This window comes from Pelodiscus sinensis, chromosome 2, assembly GCF_049634645.1.
Source record: "Pelodiscus sinensis isolate JC-2024 chromosome 2, ASM4963464v1, whole genome shotgun sequence".
NCBI classification, from domain to species: domain Eukaryota; kingdom Metazoa; phylum Chordata; order Testudines; family Trionychidae; genus Pelodiscus; species Pelodiscus sinensis.
Genome location: NC_134712.1, coordinates 216,639,618 through 216,651,899, shown reverse-complemented (window position 1 = coordinate 216,651,899; position 12,282 = coordinate 216,639,618). Strand labels below are relative to the sequence as shown.

The 12,282-nt window shown below is 40.4% G+C and overlaps 1 protein-coding gene across 12 annotated transcripts in view; it reads left to right on the top strand.

Moving 5' to 3' along the window:
* Positions 1 to 12,282, top strand: part of ADAM22 (ADAM metallopeptidase domain 22) — a 203,167-nt gene that overhangs the window by 168,411 nt on the left and 22,474 nt on the right. For 5 of the 12 annotated variants that reach the window (XM_075922420.1, XM_075922418.1, XM_075922421.1 and 2 more), the window contains 2 exons: positions 4,947 to 5,047; positions 9,869 to 9,935. In XM_075922420.1, the coding sequence (XP_075778535.1) occupies positions 4,947 to 5,047; positions 9,869 to 9,935 (168 nt within the window). Of the gene's footprint in view, positions 1 to 1,086; positions 1,282 to 4,946; positions 5,048 to 9,868; positions 9,940 to 12,282 lie in introns of those variants that run through there. The other 7 variants (XM_075922417.1, XM_075922415.1, XM_075922419.1 and 4 more) reach the window with 3 other exon arrangements.

Sequence of the window (12,282 nt, the reverse complement as noted above, 5' to 3'; positions counted from 1 at the left end):
AAAAAAGTTCCTGCTGGAATCTAAAATTACTCTTATGTAAACTTCTGATGAAGTGAACTCTAAAGATGCAGCAGTGCCAGATGATACGTTGAAACTAGAAACCATCATTCAAGCAAGCAGATGATGAAATCTTTAAAACCTGTGCCTTTAGCAAAGTGAGAATTGATGCAAATTAAAGGAAGACAGTAGCATGTTGTATTTCTCAGGGCAAAAATGTTCATTTTAAACCCACTTTGAAATCCAGTGGTAGATCCAACTAAAACCGAGTCTAAGTTACCAAACAACCTAGTCCTTTCACAAGCATTATATTTACTTGGAAAAATGTAAAATTCTGGACTTGCAGTTTATGCTTCTAGAGTACTAGAAGGCTTTAAAGTGAACCTTTTGTTGGAGATGAAAGCCAAGATTTTCAAACTGAACAGCAACTTTGGGTGTCCTTATTGGAGCCTGAGTTTAAGAGAATGGCTATACAGACTGATGGGCAGTTTCATCAGCTAGGGAATGGAAATAAAGTTCCAAGTCCTTTTAAGATTTTGTCTTCAGGATTTATTCATTCATTTGCTTTGAAACAAAAACAAAACAAGACAAAAAACCACCACCAACAAAAAACCTACAAATCAACTGAAAAACATTTGACAATAATTACCCAGAGTCTTTCCCTGAATTAGCCAGCCAGGAAGGGGGAACACACAACTCTTTCACTTCGCTACTGTTTTACCCAACTTCTACTTCTTTCAGTCTCTGCCCTGCAAAACCAGATGACTGGTTGGTAACTATTCTTCATCTGAAATGGATCATCCAAAAACTGACAAGCTCAAAACTAAACTAAGTTCTGAAAACTAGTCACTTTTGAAAATCTTCGCCAGAGTTTTCCAGTTAAAAGGCAGGTGTTGCAGAATTAAACCTTTGGCATTGCATTAAAAATATAAAGGACTTATCTTTCAAGTCTGAGGTTTTTATTAATATTCTTCTTGTGTGTAATTTAAGTTTCCTCATGTAGAGTATTATACCTGCCTCTTCTTCCTATACTAATATTTGTGTGTGCATGTCTTGTTTTCTAACCTTAAAATGTTTATTATGCTTTAGACAAATACCACAGGGAGATTATGTAAAAAAGCCTGGAGAGGCCGACTCTTTTTATAGCGACATGCCTCCTGGAGTCAGCACAAACTCTGCATCTAGTTCTAAGAAGAGGTCTGCTTTTCTGTCGCATTTTCAGATTTCTACCTGTTCCATCACCCATTATTCCATTAGTCAGAACATTTCATTGTTTTGCAGCAGGTTTGAGTCCTTCTTCCTTCTTTGTGGAATGTTAAAAATAGCATCTCTCATTCTTTGATTACAGATTGTTTTCACCACTACATAAAGGGCCCTAATATTAAAAATAAGAGCAGAATAAGTATAATTTGCATTGCTGTCCAAGATTTGCATTATCTAATTTTAAGAGTTTCTCTATTTGAAAATTGCTTTCGAAGAAGACTAATGTTCTTGGCTGATTCAAAAGCAGAAGAAAACAATAAATAAAAAGCTCTGTGAATTTTATATCATATTCTTGTAATCAAAGAAAATAGATGCTGTCATGCTTCAATAAAGTTATAAAAATAAGTGTGTGAATGTGAATGTTATTTTGTAACTTTATTTGTAAATGTCATTGTTACTTGATTTTATTTATAGTCAAAGTAGACATAGTGTATATTATAATTCTTGCTGACTTGCAGAAATGAGCATGGTGTTCATAGCTTATATAGATGTTATTTCTAGACTAATATACTAAACTATCAACCAAATTTTAATATAGGACTTGATCCTGAAAACACTTGTTCTTACTGTTGTGAGAAGTCCCTCAGAATATTAGATTGTTAACCACTAATTTATAAAAATAACTTTTTCATTTGAAAAAACAAGTAGTCCTGTGGCACCTTAGGGCATGTCTACACTGCAGGGCAAAAGTCAAATTAAGATACGCCAATTGCGCAGCTGAAGTTGAAATAGTTTAATTCAGCTTTTGGTGCTGTCTCCCCAGCAGGAAGTCAAAGGAAGAACATTCTTTCTTTAACTTCCCTTAGTCTTTGAGAAATGAAGGTTACAGGAGTCGGAGTAAGTTCTCCATCGTAACATTATTTCGAACTAACTGCTTGTTGTGTAGGCATGCACTGTGTTATTTCGAAATAATATCAGTTATTCCGAAATAATACTGCTGTGTAGACGTACCTTTAGACTACATCTACATTGCATCCCTCTTGCACAAAAACCTATGCAAATGAAGTGTGGATTATCATATTGCCATGCTTCATTTGCATAATTAATTAGGGGGCTTTTTTGCACAAAATGCTTTTGCTCAAAAAGGAGCCATCTACACAGCTCCTTTTTGTGCAAAAATCCCCTCTTGCAAAAGAACAGTTCTTCCTCATTTTTTCAGGAAGAATGGTTCATGTGCAAGAGGGGTTTTTTGCACAGAAAGGAGCTATGTAGATGGCTCCACCAACCACCAAAATTATTTCTATGTAGATGGCTCCTTTTTGGGCAAAAGCCTCTTGCGCAAAACCACCCCCTAATTAATTATGCAAAAAAAGCACTGCAATATGATAATCCGTGTTTCATTTGCATAGGCTTTTGCGCAAGAGGGTTTCAATGTAGATGTAGCTTTAGAGACTAACAAAAATATATATAAAATCATGAGCTTTTGTGGGTAAAACCTACTTTATCAGCTGAGTTTGTTAATATATTGTTGCTCAAATTGCTTAGAAAAGATATCAGTGTCATTTTAAAAGAATAAGTTCATTGCAAAATGTTAATAGTTCATTGGTGTTTTATGCTCACTCAGAGATAGTTTAATTATGAAACTTTTTTTTCACTGGCACTTCAAAATAATTTGCAAAGAGCAGTGTGTAACAGCAATATAGTCCTTTTCATAGGAGAACTGATTTTGTAAACTTCTTATTTCTAGGCTCGTTAAAAATTTTTTAAATGAGCAGTTGACAAAACCGCACAATTTTTAGCCCATTTAAAGTTGCTGGTTGTAGCAAATATATGAAGCTATATACTGTGTAGGCATCATATTCCACTTACTTTAAAGCAGGGGAGGGGAACCTCAAGCCCCAGAGGCTGAATGTGGCCCCCTGACTTGCATGAATCCAGCCCCTGAGGCTCAGGGTTCCCCTTCTCTCATTGGGGAGCCCGCACTTACTGAGGGACTGGAGCACACAAAATCTACTAGCCTGTGCCCCACTAGGCTCTGGTTTGCGGGGAGATTGTGGGGAGTGTCTTTCTTTCTTCACAGTCAGGGGCCACATCAATGAGAGTTTGGGTTTTTTTCTGGCTTCTCACTTATGTGTGGCCCCCAACTGATTTTTCTGTGGGTCAGTGGCCCTTGACTCAAAAAAGGATCCCCGCCCCTGCTTTAAAGTTTCACATTTACATCTGAGACTAAGACAAATGTATCTTTGAAGGGAAAAACAGCTAAAATGTAATTAACTAATGACACCTTTTTTAGCTACGATGTTTATATTTGCGGAGGGATAAATAATTTACTTACAGGGAGGGATAATTAATTTACTTAATCTTAAAATGATGCTGTGTCTTCAGTTGCAAAATTATTTCTCAGTTGACTAAGTTCTAATCAAATCTTGGGATAACAAATTTCCATAGGTTTTGTATTCAGCAGTGGAGCAATTAAGAAACAATTTGTTTATTTTTTTAAAAAACGAACATTATGTAACTCTTCTCTTTGTTATATGTCTTTCTTTCTCCTCAGACTTCCATTTCTTTCATGTTGCTTTCACTTGTTTATTATTTACTACACAAACAATACTAAGGTCTGTTTATGCTAGACAAATTGAATGTTGCCATTTGACCAGTTCAGGTAGTGTTGCAGCACTGTTGAGCAAGTTTGGGTAATGCCTCTTATTACGTTAGGATTAATGTGGACAGAAAACAGAACATTGAAACCATCCCATTGTAAACTGATGCTTTCAGTTCAGTTTCTGTGATGTTATACCCACCTATTAGGCAAATTATCTTCAGGAAACTCTGTCCAAAAATACCCACATCACTGGGCAGGCCCAGAGCAATAGAGATGTTACTCATTTGTTCTATGCTGGAAAACACCTCTTGTAGACCTAATGAATGCCCTGGCTTGCCACTGCCACATTTAGCAAAGAGGGTGGAGAGCAGAAGTAGCTGTGGTGCAGGAAGTCTTCCACAAGCACTTGCTCCCCCTGGATACTGGAACACCTCTCGATTGTGGAGAAAGACAGGAGGGGAAAGAAAAACATTATTTCGTCTTATAGAACTTGAGTATGCAGACCACGCTCAGTCATAACTTTGGCCTGCCAGTGCACACTGCAGTCTCCAGCTAACAGAAAGAAAAAGATCCATATCCTTGTATTCAGCTGAGAATGAGCTCTAGAACTCCCTGCCTAGGTGTGTCGGTGCTCCTGTGATCATCCTGGACTACAGGCAGTAGAGCAAATGTGATGGGGACGCTTCCTCGCCACCATCCATCATCATGTTTCTCTCTAGTTGTGTGAGAACTTAGCATTTATTTCTCAGTCAGGATGAAACCAATGACTGGACTAAATCAGGAAATTAGCACAGTTAAATATGAAGGGCATGCTACAGCTAGGAGCAGGTAGAAGGAAAGATGCTTTGCAAAACTTGCAGTGCATTAAGATAGTAACAGCAGAATGAAGTGCTATAAGTGGACACTTTACAGAAGCTAAGCTAGTGAAAGTGGACACACTGAATCACTGTGAGAATGGACAGTACTAGCAAAGCTTAGTGGCCATGCTTACCCATAAAATAGGCACTCTGCTAGTGCAGACAGACCTTTAGGCTTTGTGTTGTGACCCAGCACTAGAAATGTAAATGTTTCTAACTCTTCAAACCAATATTTAATTATTAACAGTTAACTCAACAATAATCACATACGAGCCTTCCTATTCCAGGTCAAATGGATTATCTCATTCATGGAGTGAAAGGATTCCAGACACAAAGCATATTTCGGACATCTGTGAAAATGGGAGACCTAGAAGTAACTCCTGGCAAGGTAAGAGAGAACCTTTGTACTGATTACAGTCAGAATCTGCCTGAAAGTCATCATCACTATGCTGACAATTTAACTGTTCTTTGGAAAGGAACAAAACTCCTAAAATTGTGCACATTTGGTTATTAACCTGGGAGTTCGGATTTAACAGCTCAACACACTTCTACGTTTTGCAGTATCACTCAAAGCAGATTTTGAATCCTCCAACTCTGAGGTGAATTATTCTACATCTGTGGCAATGGGCAAACTGCAATTTAAAATCAGTCATTTGAGTGTAAACCTGAAACTTGTATGCAGCATATATTCAAGTAAGAGGTACCCTTATCCAGATATAATGGCCCAAATTCTCTGCTGTGCTTATAGCAGGGGTGGGTAATAATTTTTTAAGGGGGGGGATCACTTTACAGATTTCCAAAGTGGTCGTGGGCCACCCTGGAGGGGGTGAGGTGTAGGACAGAAGGGGTAGGGCCTTTAAATAGCAGGAGTTGAAAGGGCTCATGCCTCCCCAGTGGTTTCCAGGAAACGCGTTAGCGGTGGAGCTGGGAGTTGCGAGCCCTTTCAGTTGCTTCTATTTAAAGGGCTTGCAGTGGCTGCAGGGAAGATGCAAGCTCTTCAAACAGAAGCAGTTGAAAGGGCTTCCGCCACTAACACGTTGCCTGGGAGACATGGGGAAGGTGCAAGCCCTTTAAACAGTAGGAGTTGAAAGGGCCTGCGCCTCCCTGGCAAATCCCAGGCAACTCGTTAGTGGCAGGATCAGGAGCTGCTGCAGGTCAGATGAAAGTGCTAGGTGGGCTGGATCTGGCCTGCTGACAGGCCTCTTGTCCAGCCCTGGCTTATAGGGAGGAAACCACAAGTGAGCCATTTACAGCTTCCCGAGTCTCTGAGGGTATGTCTACACTACCCTGCTAGTTCGAACTAGCGGGGTAATGTAGGCATACCGCACTTGTAAATGAAGCCCGGGATTTGAATTTCCCGGGCTTCATTTGCATAAGCGGGGCACCGCCATTTTTAAATCCCCACTCGTTCGAACCCCGTGCCGCACGGCTACACGCGGCACGAACTAGGTAGTTCGAATTAGGCTTCCTAGTTCGAACTACCGTTACTCCTCATTCCACGAGGAGTAACGGTAGTTCGAACTAGGAAGCTTAGTTCGAACTACCTAGTTCGTGCCGCGTGTAGCCGTGCGGCACGGGGTTCGAACGAGTGGGGATTTAAAAATGGCGGTGCCCCGCTTATGCAAATGAAGCCCGGGAAATTCAAATCCCGGGCTTCATTTACAAGTGCGGTATGCCTACATTACCCCGCTAGTTCGAACTAGCGGGGTAGTGTAGACATACCCTGACTGGTTTTATGCTGGCCACAGCTCATGCAGAGTTTAAAGCAATTTAAGCTCTTGTAGCTGGAAATGTTCCCCAAGAACTTGTCCACAAGCAAGTGATTATCTGAACATCCTTCAATCACTTCTCCTACCCATCTATACTAGCCTACATTCAAAGTCTGTAGGGATGGAGTCGGCCTGGGATGTAGATACACTGGATCTGTGTCCACTAGGGCGATATAGCTAATTCCGTTTTCTTTGTGCCTTTGACCAGAATGGGTGAGGCCTAAACATGCCACACCATTGATTGTAGTCAGTTTGCCTTGGAAAGGAATACCTGTGAGAATACAGGGAGGTGATACATCAGATGAAAAAAAATCAGAGCAAAATACCTCCTAGTTTTATTTTTGTATGAAAAATTAAGATTTTGAGCCCTCAAATTGAATTGCACACAAGAGCATCAGAGTGGTCCTACTGCAGCTTTTTAAAGAGAGAGACTAGGATGTATATTTAAGATCTTAACAATGAAGTAAATTCCTTTGGGATTTATTCCTGTGGCTTGAAATCAGCTAATCATGGTAAACAGGTTAAATATATCAAAAGAGGAAATACTATATTCTGGAAATACAATTCTGAGGACCAAATTTTTAAAGCTATATAGGCACCTAAAGATGCAGGCAGACACTTAGGTTATGTCTACACAGTGACATTATTTTGAAATAACTATCGTTATTTCAAAATAACTTAGTTCACGTCTACACAGCAGGCAGTTACTTCTACATAATGTCGAAATACTGTCAAGCTGGAGGACTTCTTACTCCAACTCCTGTAACCCTCATTGTAAGGGAGTAACGGAAGTTAGAGGAAGCGTGCTTTATTTCAAAATAAGTGCTGTGTAGATGCTCTCCTGTTTGAAATAAGCTATTTTGAAATAAGCTGCACAATTGACGTAGCTCAATTTGCATAGCTTATTTCGAGTTAAGCTCTGATGTGTAGACACACCCTAAGTGGGATTTTCAAAAAGTGCCTAAGCAGGTTAGGTACCTAACTCCCATTAACTTTAATGCTTAAATGTTTTTTAAAATTCCCACTAGGCAGCAATATGCATCTTGATGTGCTAACTACCTTGAAAACCTTCCCCTAAGTGTCACTGATCACCAAGGACAAGTTCTAATACGAGATTATTACTAAAAATCCAAATTGTGGATTGTCTTAATTTCTCTTGCAGGGGGGAGGATAGAAACATCTCTGACTTTCCTGCATTGTTTAAAAGTCTGAGAGGGATAGATGTGTTGGTCTGTAACTAAAACAACTTAAAAAACAATTGTCCAGTAGCACATTAGGGACTAACAAAAATATATAAATAGTATCATGAGATTTCATGGGCAGAACCCCCTTTTTTAGATGACAAATGTAGACTAAGGGGCCCCGAGTTTGAAATATAAATCAGAAAAAAGAGGGGAAAGGGGGATGAGAGAGAAAGAAAGAGAGGGGGTGGGGGGAAACCCTGTCAATTAAAATATCCATGCTAAATAAAGCTAATAGACTAGGCTGTAAGTACTTGATTCTTAGCTTTTGATGTCATTTGGGTGTTGAATATAATGGCCCATTCAGTTCATGTCTTTGTTCATGCCATACAAGATAGTATCAAATTTGCATGCAAAGGCTAGTTCCACAGATTCTCTCTCTAGTTGACTCCTGAAATTGTTTTGCAAGGGAATAGCCACCTTTAAATCCATTAATGAGTGTCCGGGCAAGTTAAAAGATTTCTATATGTGTTACCATTATGAATATCTGATCTGTGTCCATTAATCCTTTGTTGTAGAGACTGTACAGTTTGGCCAGTATACATGGCAGAGGGGCATTGCTGACACTTGATGGCAGAGATGAGAGATCACATTAGTGAATGTGCAGTTGTATGAGCCTCTGATGTGGTGGCTTATGTGGTTAGGTCCTGTGATGATGTTGCTTGTGTAGCTGTGTGGACAGAGCTGGCACCGGAGTTTATTGCTGGGGTGGATTCTTGGATGAGTGTGTCTGAGGTGTTATGCGTGGTTGCTGGAAATAATTTGTTTTGGGTTAGGGGGTTATCTATAGGTGAGGATTGGCCTGTCCCCCAATGCCTCTGAGAGTGAAGGATTGTTTTCCAGCATAGGTTGCAGATTGTTAATAATTCTCTAGATGGGTTTAAGTTGGGGACTGTAGGCGATGACGAGTAGTATTCTGTTGTTTATTTTGTTGGGCCTATCTTGAAGCAGCTGATGTGGGGTACTCACCTGGCTCTGTCAATCTGTTTTTTTTTCACTTTCCCAGGTGGGTATTTAAGTTTTAAGAATGCCTGATAGAGATCCTGTAAGTGTTTGTCTATGTCTGTGGGATTGGAACAAATCCGGTTGCATCTTAAGGCCTGCCTGTAAACAATGGATCAGGTAATGTGTCCTGGATGAAAGCTAGAGGCATGTAGGTATGTATAATGCTTGATAGGCTTCCAGTATAAGGTGGTAGAAATGTGGCTATCATTTAACTGTACTATGGTGTCAAGCAAGTGGGTCTCTTGTGTGGACTGGTCTAGGCTAAGGTTGATGGTGTGTGGAAGTTGTTGAAATCCCTGTGGAATTCTTCAAGGGTATCCTTCCCGTGGGTCTATATGATTAAGATGTCATCAATGTAGCATAAGTAGAGTAAGAGTGCTAGGAATCTGAGGAAACATTGTTCGAGGTCAGCCATTACAATATTGGCATATTGTGAGGCCATGCAAGTGCCCATGGATGTGCCATTGACTTGAAGATATAAATTGTCCCCGAATTGGACATCATTGTGGGTGAGAATAAAATCACAAAGTTCAGTCACCAGGTGTGCAGTGGCGTCATCAGGGATAGTGTTTCTGACAGCCAGTAATCCATTATCGTGTAGAATGTTGGTATAAAGAGCTTCTACATACACGGTGGCCAGGATAGGGCATTTTCAGGAATATTACTGATGTTTGTAGTTTCCTCAGTTGGTGGTGTCTCGAAGGTAGCTAGGAGTGCTGGTAGCATAAGCATATGATGGTATAAAGGACATGAAAAATGTGGAGAAATCCACCGCAGATAAGCTCAGTGTTTCCAACCCTGGTGTTTGTCTTGTGAGTTTCACAATATGTAGTGTGTATCTGAGACCCCCAGCTCCTGGCAGGAGCTGACCGGGTGAGAATTTCAGCTTTTACTTTTTTTAAACTTAAATTCATCTCTCTCTCAGTTGCAGAGAAAAGCTTGAAAATATGACCCAGGTGCATCCTATGGACTCAGAAACCAGAATTCAAATAAACATAATAAAATGTATTATATTTTTTAAATGCTCATGATTTTTTGAAGAGGCCTCACTCATGTTTTTTGAATATCTGAAGATGCCGATATCATTAGTTTGGTGGGGAAGTAACATACAAGAATTATAAGCATTTTTGACATGCAGTACATTTAAGTTTCAAGATATTATTTGGTCTGCTTTTATCCTCTGATCTCTTTCAGGTAATATAGGAGGAAACAGAAAGAAAATCAGAGGCAAAAGATATAGGCCACGGTCTAATTCAACTGAGTAAGTCTGACTGACCCTTTTAACAGCAAAGCAGAAAAGAACAGTTTATAAACTAATGCTACTTTTATTTATATTGAGTCTTTTAAAGTAGAAACTATAGGCATTTCCTGCAGCCCACTCAAAGCACTCACTGGCAGTCTGGTAAATGTCTAACAAATGTGTTTTTAACCTCATATAATTTCTTTTAAAACAATTAACTATTACTTTTCTTCTTCACAGTCAGGCCTATAGCAAACCCTACCATTGGAGACAGCCTGCAACGTCACGACAGGCTCCTTTCTACAGTAAACTGCTATTGCTGAGTGTCCTGTTTCAGTAGTGAATTTCCGAGACCATATTTTCTTTTCTTTTCCCTCACCCCAGATGGCACCTCTGTAGAGGACACAGCTCCTTCTAGGGGCATACATTCCTATCTCTGACTCCCATCCCAGAGGTTTGAGGAAACTCACCATGCTTCGAGAACACACAGTTTATTGCATTAATCCATCATGTCTGACATAGAATATCTTCTCAAACCACTGGGATCAGAACTGTCCATGCGAAGTCTTTGCCATCATTTTCATTGACTTCAATGGGCTTGGGATCTGGTCCAGTCAGGGAAAAATAAAGAAATGGGCATGTAGGTATAATGTAAACATATTAGTAATTGAGCCCATTTGTAAAACTCTCCTATGTGTGCAAGCTTCACATAGATAGTTACAGAATTATTTAATTTGCTTTCTTGCCTTCTTTATTTTAATTTATTAAATACCTTTTATATGAAAGGATGGTAAATATCTGGAACCATAACCTATCATACGTTATCAAACATTTTCCAGTAATATTCCCTTATTGTTGTGCCACGTAAGAATGTATAGTTCTCTGACTGAGACAGAAATGATTATTTCTTCTTCCCGTGTTATCAGTACCAATGCATCTCCCGTGCTGGCAGAAGGTTTGATAATAATCCTGCTAGAAGCTAACACTGACAGATTTTCTGTTGGCTCTGCCTTTTTCAGCTAAAAGTTTTTGAGTTTATTTCAAAACGTGAGTGTTTCAAGTTCAATTGCATACATAGGTTTCTAAAACCAACATGTAGTTCTATGGCACCACAGTCCTGGTCTACACTAGGGAGTTATTTCAAAATAACTCCCCTTATTTCAAAATAATTAGTGAAGCGTCCCCACTACCAAGCCTGTTATTTCGAAATCTATACTGCTGTTTTCCTCAGGGAATAGTTAGGTATTTTGGGAGTTATTATTTCAAATATAGTATTTCGAAATGATTTCCTTGATGCCCTTAGAGACTAACAAATTGATACTATATATATATTGTGGGCAAAACCCACTTCATCAGATGAGCTGAAGAGGAATAACCTCACATAGTGAACCTTGTTACAAATTACAAAAATTAGTAGTTTGAGACCTGTAATAGCTACAGCATTGCATGGTCAAGAATGACTCTACAATATCAGTAACATTATTCCTAAATTCCTTTGAGGAGTTTATCTGTCCATTGACTCCAGCACCCCTCTGCCTTTAGTGATGATATACTCTTACTGGAATGTTGATTATTTGGTTTGACAATTGAATAGCCCATTTGACTAAACTGCGCAGAGTGCAGATGAGGTTGCAAGTTCTTCTTTAGAAACTCGCTTTGTGCTCTCTTTCTTAAAATAAGGCAGAAAAACACAGCATCAAATTCAGGGATGGGTGGTTGGTCCAGCCCTACCCCTTCTGCTGAGGCCCAGCCCCTTCTGAAACCAAGCTGCCTCCCTGCCCTGCCCCGCCCCCCCACTACCACAGGAAGGGGAGTGAACAGGCTTCAGCCTCCCTGATCCCAGAGCACTAAGGAGAGTGGGCGGTAAGTGGCTTCAGCCTCCCCAGCCTCAGAGCACGGGGCAGGTGGGCGGCACAGCCACAGCCTCCCTGACCCCAGAGCACCGGGGACAGTGAGCGGCCCATGACTCCAGCCTTGGAGCACGGGGAGGATGGCACTCAGGGCCAGCAACACACTGCCCCAGTATGCCTACAGTAGACATTTTGTGGGCGGAGTGTGGGCACAGCCAGGCTGCCATTTGGGAAGGCAATGCCTTCCCCACCTACAATACCGTCAGCCCATGAATTCAGACCTGCCACAACTCCATAAGAGTATGGTGATGTGTCTGCTTAACCAAAGCTGCATTTGGCCTATAGAAAACAGATCTTTTTTTTTTTTAACTCAGCCTCCATCTGGGAAGAGAATCCTATTTCTAATAAGGTTAAAGAGCAGAAGGCATCTCCTTCCCCTGTAATGGTAGCACCTGATGCTGAAGAGAGAGTCTCAGACTGCTGCAACGGAGGGTAGAGCAGCAATCTGTAGGGAGGGG